General features: G+C 48.8%; 1 protein-coding gene across 1 annotated transcript in view; it reads right to left on the bottom strand.

Moving 5' to 3' along the window:
* SLCO2A1 (solute carrier organic anion transporter family member 2A1) overlaps positions 1-17,035 on the bottom strand; it is an 82,451-nt gene that overhangs the window by 42,155 nt on the left and 23,261 nt on the right. The window contains exon 2 of the mRNA XM_043595368.1: positions 3,767-3,904. Coding sequence (XP_043451303.1) covers positions 3,767-3,904 — 138 coding nt within the window. The remainder of the gene's footprint in view (positions 1-3,766; positions 3,905-17,035) is intronic.

Raw genomic sequence — 17,035 nt, 5'->3', positions numbered from 1 at the left:
CATCCCTGACTGCTCTTTCACACCCACGTGCAACCATCAGCACGTCCCCCTGGCTGGACCTTCAATAGCCACCTGAAAGCTGAGTGCTTCTCTCCACCTCCCTCACAACCTCCTGGTCTAAGCCACTGCCACATCCTGCCTGAACTATTGCAGCAGCCTCCTAACTGGGCCCCAGGGGGGCTACTCCTGCCTTCCTGCAGCCTATTTTCCACCTGGCAGACAGAGTGATCCTGTTGACGTGTCAGACCATGCTTCCTCTGCTCAAACTCATAACAGTAAAAGGCAAAGTCTGTCCCAGAGCCTCCAGAGCCCTATGGGGCCTGCCTCCCTCTGTGTTAAGGCTCTGATGTGTTCTCCTCCATCCCCCTTCCTCCCTCGCCCCAGCTGCTCTGCCTCTAGCTGTTCTAACACATGCCCTCGTTGGGCCTTTGTACTTGTTGCCCCTTCTCTTACGTGTCCACAGGGCTCCCTTGTCATCTAACCTACTTTAGACCTCTGCTCAGATGGAAATGTCTCATTAAGGTCTTCTCTGAAAAATAAGGGAGTGGCACTGGGTGAAAGGGGTGAAGGTGCTCAAAAGGTACAAACTTCTAGTTATAAAATAAGTAAGTACTGGGATGTAATGCCCACCATGGCGACTCTAGTTAATAACACTGTATCGTTTATTTGAAAGTGGCTAAGACCGTGGATCTTAACTGTTCTCATCAGAAGAAAAACAAGCTGTAACTGTGTGAGGTGCTGGATGTTAACTAGACTTATTGCAGAGATCATTTTGCAATATACGCAAAGGTCGAATTGTTAGGCTGTATACCTGAAACTAATATTATGTTAAATGTCAATTATATCTCAATAAAAAATGAATTAAATATAACTTATATTTATGATAATTAAGTATAACTTATAATTTAAGTTATTTTAAACATATTTTATAATTTAAATTGTATTTAAATATTTTTATAAGTTATATTTAAATACATATATTTTAAATTTATTTTAGAGAGAGCGTGTGTACGTGCATGCACACAGGTAGGGAAGGGACAGATGGAGAGAGAGACAATCCTAAGCAGGCTTCATGCTCAGTGCAGAGCCTGATGCAGGGCTTAGTCCCACAACCCTGAGATCATGACGTGAGCCAAAATCAAGAGTCAGACGCTCAACCAACTAAGCCACCCAAGTGCCTCTAAATACATTTTATAATTTAAATTCTATTTAAATATTTTCATAATTTAAATAGAATTTATATAAAAAGTTACTTAAAATAAAACCACCACTTCCCTCCATAACTTTATCTTTCTTCATAGCACTTACTGTAATCTGATTTACCAAATTTTATTTATTTCTGTAAACAAATGTCATATTTATCATTAGAATGATATATGAGCAGAGGTTTTTATCTGTCTGTTCATATCTGCCTCTCCATACCTAGAGCAGTATTTGACACATAGTTAGGGCTCATTAAATATTTGTTGAATAAATGAATGAATGAATGAATGAATGAATGATAGGCTTTTTCAAGAAGACACAAATGCTCAGAAGATTCCTGCTTTGTGGCCAAGAGTAAGATGGTTTATAATATATACAGAAAGGGGGTGTGAAGGTGCGCGGGGAGGCAGCCTAGCCTGATCTATGGGGTTGCTCTTGCCCCTGGCTAGACATGGTTCTAGACGATTCTGAAACCCATACCCAGAAGCAAAGCTTTCATTTATGCTTCTTAGATTTTTATCTCCCATCCTTTTATTTCTCTATCATTTTTTCAAGAAATGATTGTAACTGTCAGACTAGAAAGGCTAAGCTACCTGAGGCTGACTTTAAAAGGTCTGGGTGAGGAGGGGTAGCAAAGCACCCCACAATGGGGAGGAAGGCCTGGGGTGCCCGAGCCCTGTCCATCTGGATTTGGCCCCTCCAGCACTGTCAGGGCCTGGGCTCACTTCTTGGAGAGAAGTGGGGCCTCCACAGCACTTATGGCTGATGCTGGCTTAAGACCTTAGTCCCCAAACTTCTCTTCAGCAGTGGAGTCCCTTTGAAAAAGCCATTTTTCCATAGTAAAATATAACATCATTTCATACACATGAATGAGGCGGTTCTAGCTGAGGTGAGGAGGGCCCTGCCATCCACACCTCAGCCCCTCAGCAGCCCCTGAACAGCTCGTTGACATCCCGTTAGACCCCTGAAAGTTGTTACTGAGCCCTTTTGTGACACCTCCCTGCCCATCAGTGTCCCCAAACACGGGTGTCCCCAGGGCAAACTGATGGCAGGCATTAAGGGTGGGGCCCCGAGGGCTCCCTCTGACTTTGCCCAGGCATGGCCTGTAGCAGTGAGCAGAAGAAGCAGCTGCCTCACAGGGCAAGATGCCCATGTCTTCTCCCGTCAGCCAAGCTCCTCGTCCTGTCACTGGCCTTTTGCACCCAGCCCTCCCATCCCCTTCACTCACCCGCCAGCCTGGAAGTCTCTGGGACCAGGCAGCAGCCCGAAGCCTCATGCACCTGGAGGCTGGCCACACACTCCACAGTCAAGATGGCCTCACCTTCCCCTCCGCCAGGCCCGTTCTCCTCTAGCACCTCTCAGGCTTCTGGTGGCAGCCTCCCTGTAGTCTGTAGGACTTCAACCCTGCACTCCAGCAGCTGCCAAATCCTGCCTTTTCTTCATTCACACCTTCGCTGGGGTCCTCTTCTCCCCCAGCCTCTCCAGCCTGCCTTGGTGGCACCAGCTCCCAGCCAGCTGACTTCTGGATGCACTGTCCCCCACCTCTAGTGTCTCCCAGTCACCTCTTCCAGGGGGTTCCCATTCATGAGACTGTTCATCCTGCCTGGCTCTGTTCAAGTAGCCATGCCAGTTCCTTACCACCTACCACAAAAGCTGGAAGCCTCGAGCTTGACCATAAAGGCCTCCCCTGATTTGGCTGCCCTCTGCTCTCCTGCTCTGCTGCTAAGAGCCCTACTTTACTACTCAGTCTGTTTCCAAATGCCTGCATCAGAAACAACAAGAGTGTAGAAAGCTCTTTGGCTGAGTTTCCTCTCCTACCTTCATACACTCACCCATCTACCTCCCATACACACAACGACATACACAAATACACAGACAGATACACACTGGCACAGATCTTCATAGACACAGATACACAAATAACACACACACATAGTCTCACATAGAGGCACAGATCACAGATACATATATGTAGTGACACACGCAGACACACACAAATACTGAGATACAGATGTACACACAGGAATACACAGTCACACACACACACAGGATTGTTAGGTCTAAGAAATAAACCTGCTCGGGGCGCCTGGGTGGCTCAGTCGGTTAAGCGTCTGACTTTGGTTCAGGTCATGATCTCACAGCCTGTGAGTTCGAGCCCCGCGTCGGGCTCTGTGCTGACAGCTCAGAGCCTGGAGTCTGCTTTGGATTCTGTGTCTCCCTCTCTCTCTGTCCCTCCCCCACTCGTGCTCCGTCTCTCTCTCACTCTCTCAAGAATAAATCAACATTAAAAAAAATTTTAATAATAAAAAAAAAAGAAATAAACCTGCTCGCAGGGCTGCTGTAACTAGGCCCCAAGTTTAGGTGCTGCCAGAGGCTCTTAGCTCCGTGCCTGGCTCAGTGAAGCCTCGGAAAAGGTAGCTGCCTCCATGCCTGTGGCATCTAGCAGTCTCTATGTCCCATGTGTGCATCCCCAGCTCCCCTGCCCCTCTCAGAGCCCTCAAGCAGACCCTGTGATCAGGGTGACACATGAGTGGGGTCCGAGGGACTGGAACCTCCTGCTTACCTCATTCAAGCTGGAAATGAGCCCTGAGGAGGAACTGGAGAGCCCAAAGCGCTTCTCGATGGTGGTGAGGCTGCTCTTGAAGTAGGCGCTGTACAGGAGCTGACAGAGCTGCAGGAGGCCATGGCAGAGCACGAACACCTAGGGGAAGAGACAGTGAGCCCGGGCTAGGACCTTGGCCTTCCACCACAGGACCTCTGCAGCATGGAGCCCCAGCAGTCCGGCCTGCCTCCTCACCTGTTACTTGGGAACACTTACTTTATGGCTAGGTCCAGAGGGTGAAATGATATGGTTGCATCAGTGCTTTACCCCATGGACTCACTCAGGGCTGCTCGCCATTGCCATCATTCCCGCCATTCCTAGCCCTGTCAGCATGAAGTTCCCCGCAAAACCACAGGGCTGGAGAAGCACCCTCACCCCCGAGGGGAGGGAAAGGCGTGACTCATCAGCCCCACATCTAGAGCACTCAGCACCTTGAACTGTCCCCTAACTACACCACAGTGCCCGCCCCCCACCCTCTCCCCTGGCACTGCTCTGCCCTTCCTCCTGAGTCCTGTGAAGACTAGAAGCCAATCTCCAGCTGTCCAGGTCACTCTCAGGGACACAGAAAGCCTGAGGGCACTTTGCTTCACTCCTCTTGACCTGTTCTCCATTCCCCACTCCACCATCAATACCCATTCTCCAAGGCTGGTCTCTAATGCATCATGGTGGGTTCCCAAAACCCCTGGTTTGAATGAATGTCCCCCAGCTTGCTATCACCTCTTATCAGGGGTATCTGTGATTGTGCTTGCTCCTCCGTGGATGAATGATAAGGGTCCCAGGAAGGCCCTGGGCCACAGTCTCTTCATCCTTCCCTGCCCTATATGTCTGCCCTAAGACTATGAGTAAATATGAATGTGAGTTTGAGATTGATGGGACAGATAACACAGCTGGGAGGGTGACAACGGTTTGTAGCACCTGGAGTTGGCTCCAGGCTGAGATTTTGGGTTCTCAGCCAGTGGGCTGGGCCAGAGCAGGCTCAGAGCCAGGAGTCCCACATCCCTGAGCTCCCCTGCAAGGTGCCCCTTGCTGGAGATTGCACTTTTCCTCCAGGGAAGGGTGCGGTGCCCTTGTGTTTCATAGTCTGCCAAAACTCTTCCCTTAATTAAGGGCTGGCATCTTAGAAGAGCAACTGGGTCTCCTCCTTCATTTCCGTTTCCTTGCACAGCCGAGGCCACCCCCTGTGCGGGGGCCCCTCTCCAGGCTGTGGGATCAGAGCTGACATTCCCTCTCCTACCTGCCAGGGCAGAGCCCTTGTGAGGGCAGCCTGGGGCCTCCGACAGGGCCCGGCACTGGCTGTCTGCCCACACATGCATCCATGCTCACAGTCTCCAAATCTGAGGAGGCCAAGACACCCACAAAACCACACACCTCTCCAAAGTGCTGCCTGCTAGAGCCCACGGCCACCTAGCTCCTCACCAGGGACAGAAGGAAGCCTGTACACCTGGAGGTGGAGGGAGCACTCCATACCTGCCTCCCTAGGGAGGCCTTGCTTAGCTTCATTTCATATATTGCGATTCTTAAGATTTTGTGATAAAGATGTTTTTGAAAACGATCTAGTCCCACTGTCTTTTATAAATGGGGAAACTGAAGTCCCGACATGGGGGTCCCAAGTGCCTTGCAGAGCATTCCGCATGCAGTCAGCACTCTGGGCTCGGGTGCCAGGCAGTGAGATACCAGGAGTGCACCAGTTCTGGCCCTGCCTCTTGGGGTCTTGATTTCCCTGTGAGGTAACTGGGCTAAATTGGTGGTTCTTAACTCAGTTCTCATCCATGATCGCTTAGTGTGGGCTGGTGGTGTCTCTGAAATATAAGGTCAGGCCCAAACTGAGGCCTGCTGAGTCAAAACTGGTGGAGGTGAAGCCCGAAGTGTGTTATTTAGACAAATTCACCCAGCAGAATCCACTGGGCAATGCGTGTTATGACGCCGTGGCTCTGACCATTTGTGTGCAGAGGGTAATGTATGAAGATGAGGAAAAGAAAACAAATTGAACACAGACAGTGCCGAATGTACAGGGGTTTCTGCTGAGGATCGGCCAGATGGAAAAGCACCTTAAGATAGTGAGGGTGGCAGTAAAGGAGAGTGAGGGACTTTTCCAGGATGGACACGGAAGTGGAGCAGGCTCGAACCCCGCTTCCTGGCCCAGGACAGATCCAGGAAAGAGCCAAGTGATCTCAGATGCCTCACCAGACCTTTTCTGACGCTCTGTCTGTGGTCCCCATCTCTGGGACACAACACCCTTTCTGCACACATTCATTGGAAAATCCATTTGTGGCACCCACATCTCAGTCCCTCATTTAGAACTTTCCCCAGGGCTTGACACTCAAGTCCATCCTATTGTCTGCTGACTGTGTCCACCTGGACATTCTCAGACCCACGTCCCAAACATGACTCATTGTCCCCACAAACCTCTCCTGTTTTCCATTCTTTCCCCAGCACCTTCACTCAGCTCCCCAAGCTAGAAACTGGGAATCCTCCTAGATGCCCGTGCTTCTCACACTCTGACATCTGGTGCCCTTGCTGAGCCCTGTGATTTCTCCTTGGCACCTCTTGTATTTGACCTGTGCTTTGTCTGCACGGCATGCCTTGCCTCAGGCCCTCCCCTTAAAATCCCCCATCCCACCACCCCAGAGACAGCTTTCTCAAACTCAGATGTGAGCAGGCTATACCCAAATGAACACCACTCACTGGCTCCCCACTTCCTACAAGATAAAAACCAATGCCTTGGTTTTTAAGATGCAATGGCATGGTATTTAAGATGCTACAGATCCCAGACTTTGCCTGCCTCTGCCTACTCTGCTGTGGATGATTGTATTTTATGAAGATGTCTATAACAATATCTGCCATCCCATGTGACAATGACATTCCTTCACCAAGAGGTGGGGTCTTGTGTTCCCTCCCCTTCAATCTGGGCCAATCTTAGTTACTTGCTTCTAATGAAGGGAGTGAAGCAGAAGGTGATGCTATGTGATCTCTGAGGCTAAGTCCTGACACTGACAGAGAATCCTTCTGACTCTCTCCTGGGACCCTAAGAAGCCAGACATCCCATTGTAAGGAAGCCCAGTCTTCCCTGCTCATGGAGAGGTCACGCGTCATTGTCTCAGCCAACCCCAGCTCAAGTTCCAGCATCAACTGCCAGACATGTCACTGAAAGAGCCCCTGGAGGGTTCCAGCCCCAGCCTTGATGCCAAGTGGAGCAGAAATGAGCGATCCCACCAAGCCTTATACAGATGGCAGATTTGTGAGCAAATGAATGCTGTCATTCTTTGAAGCACTAAGTTTTGCATTGTTTTGTAATGCAGCACTAGATTGCTACAACCCCCCTGGCCGTACACTTTGCCCTTCAAACTCCATCAAGGTCATACTACTCCAGTTCTCCACAGCACACATTCATTGTCTGTGTCTCTGCTCACAATCTGCGCTGAATTATCTTCCCCTTCTTGATCTGGATAACTAACTCTTCTTGGCTCTTCTTACCCAGCGTGTGGCTCAGTTATGTGTCTAGTTCAAGGTTGCTTCTAAAAATCCCAGCATACTATTGCTGCAGAGGCCTCTTGGAGGCTTGGCACATGGTTGGCATTAAGGGCAGCAGCATCTAGCAGAGGAGTAAGGGCCGTCATAACAGCCTGGGAGAGAGTATGAGATCGGGATGAAAGGTCGGGCAGTGGAGATCCAGAGAGGCACCCACAAAGGTTGAATTCACAAGGCTGTCAGTGATTTGAGTTGGAAGAAAAGGGGCAGAGTTTCCAGCCTCAGGGCCAGGAAGGGGGCAAGGCTGTGTGTGGAGATGGGGCCCCAGGCAGGGGAGTGTATATGGAGTGAGAGGACAGTGAGTTCAGTTTTGGAATATCCAAGTTTCTGAGCATAAAGCTCAGAAAAGACCAGTCTCTCTCTAACCAAATTAGTAATGAATTAATAGGAATGACTAACCTCTACCAAATTCCCCAGCAGTCTCATGAGAGGAAGGTGAGGACAGTGGGAGAAAAAAAAATCTGTCTCCAATCTTTCCTGAAAGATCTGCCTTTGCTCTCTCCAGGAAACACAGAAATTCCCCGTTCCCCCCCCCCCCCCCCGATACTAGGTGGGAGCCTCTGCCTAGAGCCAGCTGGCACGTTTCCACATCCTACACCCCCTCACAGAGCCAACCTCATCACCAGCTTTCAGCCAACTTTCACCATACTTCTCCAACCAAACCCTCTCTCTCCCTGTCATCTTCAATCCCCTCACTATATTGTTTTTTCTTTCTCATGGCGCTTCTTGCTTCCTAAATTATATCATTGCCACTTATTGGCATCTTGCCCCACCAGACAGAGACTGCACAGAGGAAAGATGATGAATGGTTTTTAAGGTGCCACTTCCCCATTGCCTGGAACAATGCCCGGTCCATATCAGAGCTCAATTGTTGTTGAGTGAATAGATGTGTCTTTATCTTTATTTTTTTAATGTTTGTTTATTTATTTTGAGAGAGAGAGAAAGAGAGAGAAATGCATGAGCAAGGGAGGGGCAGAGAGAGAGAGAGAGAGGGAGATAGAGAATCCCAAGCAGGTTCCTCACTGTCAACTCCGCCTGATGCGGGGAATCACACTTGATTCCATGAACAGTGAGATCATGACCTGAGCTGAAATCAAGTCAGACGCTTAACCAACTGAGCCACCCAAGAGCCCCTGAATGTTTCTTTAAATACTCTAACTCATGGGGTGCCTGGGTGGCTCAGTTGGTTAAGCATCTGACTCTTGATTTTGGCTCAGGTCATGATCTCATTGTTTGTGAGTTTGAGCCTCACATCAGGCTCCTCACTATCAGTGAGGTTCTTGGGGTTCTCTCTCTCTCTCTCTCTCTCTCTCTCTCTCTCTCTCTCTCTTTCTCTCCCTCCCTCCCCCCCTCAAAAATAAGTAAACAGAAAAAATAAATAAATACTCATGAGTCCTTGCTCAAGAATTCGTCCATCAGAGCCACTGAGGAAGCTGCAGGTTCATTCCAGTGATCTGTCCTCAGTCATTTATGAATGCCCCCTCAGTGCTGCCTTTGATCAGTCTATAAGCCACATAGGTCTCAAGGCACAAAATCACATTTATCCACACATTTATCTGCTGCCCCACTCATTTTCTTGGCTCAATGCTAAGTCACTGTTGGATTTTTCTAAACCCAAACTAAAAAGTTCAACATTCGCATTTATGTCTGAAGGGGCATTCTGGGGTAGTAGAAATATTTTATATTTTGATTGTGGCAGTATTTACACAGGTGTATACATTTGGCAAAACTCATCAATCATTTAAAATCTGTGCACTTTTGTATATAAACTAGAGTTCAATAAAGTTGATTTAAGGAAAAACTGATTTTAAAAGGACTTGCAACCATGAAGGTATTCAAGATAATGTTCTGAGGCTTTGGAGGGAGTTCCACAGTTTGGTTTTGTTTTTTAATACGAGCATTGGTAGTGTCATTGGAATACATTTATTTATTCAAAGAGCCCACTTTGAAAGGATCAGAACCCACGTAAATGGCTATGTTTGTGTGGTGTGCCAATATAAGCAGCTAGGTTTCGGTGTGTGTGTAAAACTGTACATGTCTTTTGGAACATCTTGTAGAAGGAAGCTCGAGGAGAAGGCTAACACAGGGGAATATTGCTGCAAGGCGTGGTAGAAGGGAAGCTCTTAGACCCAAATGCTCATGCCCACAACCCCATTCCTTCTCTCAACCCTAACAAACATGATGAGGAGGCTTGGAGAGGAGGTAAGCAGGGAAACTGGGGTGGTCATGAAGATCTTTCTTCTAAAGAAAAGAAATCTTTTTGCTACATGTACCAAAGATCTCCAAAAGGCTGACAAGATGGCTGAGATGCCAAGTGAGGGTTCAGAGTGAGGCCCTGGGCCCCAGCGAAGCTTCCAGATGTAAGTAATACCACCATAGAGGGTAAGCCATAAGGACAAGGAGGGAAACCTTCGCAGCTCAAGATAAATGAGAAAGGGTCAAAGTGCAGCTAATACACGGTGTCCCTTACATGTCCATCACCCTCTTTTCCAAACTAAGCATTATGACTATGATCTGAGGCATCCACTCACGATTATAGGGACACTGGGCAGAGGTTCTGAAATGTGATGCCCATGAGGTTGCTACCTGTTTAATCATGGACTCTGCTGTCCACCAATTCTGATTTTGTACAAACACATCCTAGGGAAGGCAAACTCTAAAAAATTCACTTGATACGTGATGTCCACTAGGGTGTGACATCTCTGAGATAATTTAATCTACCAAGAGAGGCTAGGAGTAGGAAGAAAACCATTCAGGAGCAGGAGGTGGGGCTGGACTGAGACCTAGGCTGTGACCTCCCAGTTTGAACAACTACCTCCCTCCATACATAGCAGCTGCCAGGAATCTAAATGGAACTATTCTTTGGAAGAAGGGAAGGGAGGAAAGGAGGGAAGGAAGGAGTGAGGGAGGAGGGGGGAGGGAGGGAAGGAGAGAGAAGAAAGAGAAAAGAAGAGCACAGTGAGACCTTATTCTCACCCTCCCCAGCAATTCAGGGAGAGTTCAGAGGTGTGCTGACGGCCACTCAGCAGTTCTCTGAGTGAGGGCGGAGACCCCAAGGCACTGCTTGCTTTCATTCTTCCAACCTCTGGAGTCAAAATCTGGCTCAAGAGACCATTCTGCCGCTCCTGTCCCCCCCCCCCCCCCCCCCCCCCCCCCGGCTGGAGCTGACCACACCCCAGACAGGCTCACACGTCTCTCAGGAAGCATCAGAGCTGCAGAGCCACACTGAAGACCCTCCTGGGTTTGAGCAACAGCTGGCATTCGGAACCCCCTTTCCACAGTCAACTGGAATCTCTCGTATGTAATCAGAAATCCATTTACACTTCTTTTCTCTTTTTCATTCTCTCCCTTTGTTTTGTATCAACCTAAGATGTGCATATGTTTTTAAAAATCAGGTAACACGGAAGGGCTTAGACTGCCAAGGCCCCGCCCTGCCCTCAGCTCAAGCCCAGCACCAGTGCAGCAGGAGGTCAGGGACAAGCACCTTTGGTCTGAGCTGTTCGGTGGATTACATCCACACATATCAAAATAACACGCTTGTTCTGCAGTCTCCTGATTTATCACTTTGGACTGCATGCCATTAGAGGAGAGGATTTAGCTCATGTATTCCTACATCTCCCACCCCTCTCCCAGTTCCTTCCAACTTGCAATAGTTCTACTATATTGGATCTACCAAGTGACCCAACACTGGATCACTTTGCTCTGCGGCAAGCAGGCGGGGAGCCAGAAGGCGCAAAGCTTCCCTTCTCAGTGTGCACGTGTGCCAGCTGATGGTTCCTCAGCTGAAGGTTGCCTGTGTTTCCCAAGGGTAAACGGATGCTCTATATGAACCCCTTGGGGTTCGGCCCCACTTCCCATCTCTGTCTCTGCCAGCCCTCCACATTCTAAATTGGTCGCTCTCTAGGGCTGTGCCCAGAGCAAGGGTTCCACACGCTGCAGGCCCCATGCGTGCACCTGACAGCGGGCCTTCCTCAGCCCATCGACATTCTCAGCTGCCTCCATCTTACTGAGATTATTGCAACTGTTCACCTACTCATAATCTCTCCTTTCTCTTTTCTGTTACTGGCTTTCACCATTCTTTTATTCATCACTCTCATTATACTGAGGGTGATGGAGATGAGGGGAGGCAAATATGTGCCTGGTCTGCCATCTTGAATCATAAACGCAACGTCTTTCCTGATGCTAGGTCTGGCAAACAAATTGATAATTCTGTGCCCACTTTTACAACGGAGAAAAAAAAGCAGTATACACCTGTCTGTGGACTAAGTAGACAAACCAAAACGTGTATCCAGGTCTTTCTCTACAACTCTCCCCCACGACCTCCCTACTACATTCATGCATTCTGATACCTCATTTCTTTGATCAGAATCTTCCACAAAGTGCTATTTCCAGTGGTGTCTCCAAAAGAAGGCACATGGCGGGAAGGTGGTGCTGGCTCTAGGTGTCTGCCCATCTCCACGTGTATTTGCGTCTTTCAGTGTCTCTATGCTCATAGCCCAATCTCAGTCCTGGCTGGCAGTTCACCACATGGGTAAGACCTTGGAGGTGAGGCCCTGGGCTCAAGATGCCCTAGTGCAACAGGGACGAAGAAGAGTAGAAAGGGTGATGCTCGCCGTTTCCCAGACCAAGGCATTTGAAAGGGGAGGAGGCTCTCTGTGTTAGCTCCTCTGAGGCCCACTTGAAAGGCCCCTCAGACAGAGTTGGATGGGAAACAGGGATCCCTTTCCCCTGTCCTGACACAAGAAAAAGAAGGAAGCAAAGCAAGGACTCAGAGGTGAAAGGCCTCCTTCATCAGTCGGCTGGCTTACCCCTCCTGTACCTTCTGCAGGGTGTGGCTTTGGATCCCAACCATGGCCCAGTGGCCCCAAAGGGGAATGCCTCTTTCAAGAAGTGATTCAGGAAATCAAATATTTTCCCATGCAGGAAGAATGCCTGAACAAGATAAAGTTCAGAGATTCAAAATAGCCAGCCTAGGGTCAAAGTTGGTGGTATTCATAGGGGCAATAATAAAAGGTATCTTTAGTATTATTATAAACTAGAAAAAGCCTTTGATATGACAGGACCCTGGGAGACCCTTGGAAGTATAAAAATCAGGATAATCTAAGAAGAAAAACATGATTTCCACCACAGCCTCCTTGTTCCTTAAGAAGGAAGTAGCCAGACTGGAAAGTTGTAACTGGAACCCTGCCTGGGAGGGGAAGTGGTCAAGCCAGGCCCCTGTCTGTTCTCTCCAGCGCCCCCTTGTCAGCCTCTACTGTCCACAGAATGGCCTTACTGTATGGCAGGGTTCTCCTAATATGACAGACAAAGGCCACTCTCTGAGGTCTGTGAGAGCTGCTTCAGGGAGGAGGGAGGCTCAGTGGAGGCCAGGAGGCCACTGGAAACCACAGCAGGCACAGAGGGACATCATGTGCAGATGGACGCTCTCCCGCTTTCACACTGCCTGGGGGGTCCTGGCCAAGGCACTGTTTGGAGCCAGGTCCCCGACGCCCTGAATTAGAAAAAAGATCTTTTGGCCATTGTTTAGTCTAGTCAACTCAGCTTAGATAAAAATCTCACCTGAAAACTCTCGCCTGTAAGATGAAACTAGAATGGACCTTGAAGGTCCCAATCTGCATAATTATGTAGTTTTTGTTGTCATTTTGTGTGTTTTGTGTTTAATGTTATTATGAGCCAGAACAGGCCTTTGATAAGCCCAGGCCCTGGGGGCCTTGCAAGTACAAAGATCAGAACAATCTGTAAAGAGATATGGGGATTGCCATTCAGTCCTTGTCGGAGGGGACACCGGGCACAGGAAAGGGAGCTACATGAGCTTTCTAGTTGCTAACACTAGTGATTCTCAAACACTTTTGGTTGTGGTTGTCTTAGGTTTTATCCTGCTGGTGCCTGTCCGGCACTTGGCCCCAGGGAGGGAGAAGGCAGATGGCTAGATTGATCTGGTAGCATTTGAGAGGGAAAATAAAATGGAGGACAGAGGGTGAGAGACTGCCTGATATAATAGGGACCTGCATTTCTGGGCTTTAGAAATCAAATTTCTGGAAGAGATGAGACATGAGCACATGAGACTAAATGAATTTATCAGATTAGCCAGAAGTATGGTGCTCAAGTGTCCCCGGAAAAACAAAAACTTTGAAACAAACGTATCATTGACATTTATGTAAATATGTGTCCAAATTCTTCCTCAGAAATTCCCAAAGTTATTATTATTATTTTAATTCAGAAAAGCTTCCCTTCATGGAGTACAAGTGCCATTTGTCTTTTCTGGAAGTTGGCACAAAAGTAATTTGTTAGATTGAAATAAGGCGTTATTAGGGACACTTCTTTGAATTCACTTATGGCAGGAAAAGAACATCCAGACTGTATTAATATGGAGACTTTACCTATTTTATATTCTTGCTATTCTTTGCAGTAACAAGATAGGATGTTAATATTTTCCCTTGCTTCTCTGAAGGGTTTGAAGATTAAGCCCGCAAGGAAGGGAAAGCTAGTTTTTCACAGAGAAAGTGGGGATGGGGGATGTGGAGTGAGAAGAGCCTGGAACCCTGAGAGCTGATCCCCAGGAAGCTGGCCAGAAGGGAGGCTGGCTCGTGGCCATGGGGGAGCACTGAGGGGCTGTCTGCTTTCTTCACATCATCTTGTTTGCTTACTTTTTTCTCTTTCCCTTTCATCAGTCTTGGTCACCCTGTATCTTCTGCATCTGGCTGACCATCTGGCACATAATAAATGTCCAATAAATATTTGCTCCGTTAAGTTAGTCCTCGTACTGCCCTGAGAGGTAGGTAGGATTCCATTCCTTTTGTTTATGGATGAGGAAATGGAGGTTCAGGGAAGCTTACACAATTGTCTCATGTCACACAGCTGGTAAATGGTAGGCAGCCAGCTGACGCCAAATCAGACCATCACCCTGCCCCACCAAGCTGCCCGATCTTATGAGACTTTGGTGGAAGGAAGCATCCCTGAAGTTGTTTTCAGCAAGATTTCTGGTTATCTAATTGCCAATCCAGTGGCCTCCAATGGTGGCTCTAAGTTTTGTTAGCATTCGACACACCTGGTTTCCCTCACCTTTGTGATATTACTTGTCATCCCTCTTGCTCTGTCTGTCCCTTCTTAGAAATCCTTGGGGGAGCCCTTTTCTGGCTCCCCACCTGAAAAGGGTGGTATCTGTGCTCTGTCCTCAGCCTTTTTGCCCATCTCTCTACACACGTTGGCCCTGGGAACCTCGCCCACCAGCCCCCACAAGGCCACCCTGGCAGGATGCTGAAGTCCTGCCATCGCTGGAGGGCAGACCCATCCTCCTCTAGCCCAGGTCCTGCAATGAACTGCATTCCACACATTTCAGCTTTGACTCTCCTCCAGTATCTGAAATCCATGCCCCAAACCATGATCTTACCTTGGATCTCCTCTTCTCAATGTCAGTTCTCACCCCGGGACTTCAACCTTCAAACCAAGACTCAAATCCAGCTCATGGTCTCCAGCTCCACTGCCACCCTCCACTCCAGCCACTGTCAGATCTCGCCTGGCTGCAATCAGGTTCCTACCCTTTTCTTAAGCTCACGCCTTCCTCCCTCTAATCTGTTCCTTAGCCAGGAGTCATATTTTTTTTTAAGTTTATTTGTTTATTTTTGAGAGAGAGAGAGCACGAGCAGGGAAGGACAGAGAGAGAGGGAGGGAGAGAATCCTAAGCAGGGTTTAATCTCATGAACTGTGAGAGCATGACCTGAGCCAAGATCAAGAGTCAGATGCTTAACCACCAGAGCCACGAGGCACCCCTCCTTCCCTCAAGGAGTCATCTTTTAAGAGCTTTGAGTATAACACTCACACACAAAAGGCCTAAGTCATAGATAGAGTACAACTTGGTAAAATCTCACAAACTGAGGACACTTAAAGGACCAGTGTACAGATCGAAAAACAGAACATGTCCTGCTTCCCAAAAGCCCGAGTACCCCTTTCACCACTCCCCACCTCCAGCAGAATGACTCTCTTGACTTCTAGCCACATGGGTTAGTGGCTTCTAGCCAATGGGCTAGTCTGCGTGTTTTGTTTGTACTTTACCGAAATACAATCACATACTATGTCAGCATGATGTTCTGAAAATGGATATCAGAGCCTGTTGTGACCCTCCAATAGATTCCCTCCATCTCAAAGTGAAAACAAGCAAAGTGTCCCAGCCTAGAGGCACCTCCCTCCCCCATCTAGCCCCTGTCTACCTTCTGCTCTCGCTGCACTACCCACCACCTGGGCCTTTTCTCCTATGTTCAGCCTGTTGTAGAAAGTGAAAACTGAGTGGAAAATTCACGGCCCCTGTGAGATGAGGTGTTGCCTCAGAGCCATTCACTTTACCTGGGGGCTCTTTACTCCTGTCCCCTCCCCTGGTTAGCTTCTACTCACCTGTCTTTCTGGTGGCAAAGAGTGGCCCTCCTGTTACACACTCTCTGTTCCTATGGGGCACTGAGCCCAGACTGCAATTACAACCACCATGAGTGTTTTGGGCCCTGCGGCAATCCTGGAACCTAGCATGTACCTGTCACCTGCCAGCAGGGCAGAGGAGGAGAATGACCACAGAGCGCGGCTGCTACTTTATGAGGAAGAGGTGATGGCTCCGCAAATGCTTGATAATGAATAAATCAAAGGGAAGGAATACATTTTAGTGAATTGCACCACTGGTAACCTCGGCACCCAAAAACCATAAGTAAGTGGATGTGCAATTATCAAAAGGGATTGCAAATTCCTTGTACAAATAGGTAGGCTTTTTTCCTTCTATTGTACTCATTTATCTTCCAAAAAAGTTCTGGAGGCTGGTAAGTTACTTAGCAAGCCCTTATAAATTCTTTCACTTTCCTCTGAATTAGTGCTGGACTAGCTCCAAATCAGAGCTCCCAAGCATCTCCTCTTGGAGAAATGAAAGCCTAGACCCATCTTTGACTCTTGGCCTTTCTGGGTCTTTTAGCAGACAAGAGACTGGAGACTTGCCCTGAGCGGTGAGGAGGGAGTGGTGAGTGAGTGTCTGGGTGTGGCCGGGGGCCACCAGGTGAAGAGCCTGAGAAGGTTTCGTGGGTCTCCTGGCAGAATAAGGAAAGAGCCCTTGCCCAGGAAACCCTGGCAGTGGGCAGCCTGTGCCCACCCACCGATGCTGGGCCTCAGCAGCATCAGCTCTGGGAAGACCAGTCCATAGCCTCCCTCAGAGTTCTGGATAAATCACAGCACGCTCAGCCCATCAAAGCCACAGGAGAGGCCTGAGAACAAAGTGTCAAGAACCTGCAAGAGACTCAAACACAGCAGGTGTTTGAAAGGAGGGTGAGCCGTTGCCCACTCTGAGAGGCCCAGGCACTGACATGCGTGTGGCTCCCCATTGGCCCAGGCCCAGCCACTGTGCTGGGCACCGCTCCCTGTCAGCACTCTCCCTCCCGCTGCTCTGGTGTCAGAGTGCCTCCGGAGGCTATGGCACAGGCACACACGCACACATGCACACATGCACACACATGCATCAGACAGGTGTGCTCAGCTCGCCACTCCCACCACGTGCACCCACACAGGTGGGGACTCCCCTGCAACAGGCCTGTCACTGGCAGAGACATGCTTTCCTGCTTGGGAACATTGTCACACCCCATCCTGATCACCCTGGCATTCCCCTGCATGCCGAGGGACCCAGGATTCACGGGCTGATCTCACAGATGCCCACACTTTTCCAAAATCTCATTACTC

The sequence above is a fragment of the Prionailurus bengalensis genome, chromosome C2 (genome assembly GCF_016509475.1).
Source record: "Prionailurus bengalensis isolate Pbe53 chromosome C2, Fcat_Pben_1.1_paternal_pri, whole genome shotgun sequence".
Taxonomy (NCBI): Eukaryota; Metazoa; Chordata; class Mammalia; order Carnivora; family Felidae; genus Prionailurus; species Prionailurus bengalensis.
The sequence above is the reverse complement of the archived record's forward strand: the minus strand, read 5'-3'. Positions and strand labels throughout refer to the sequence as shown.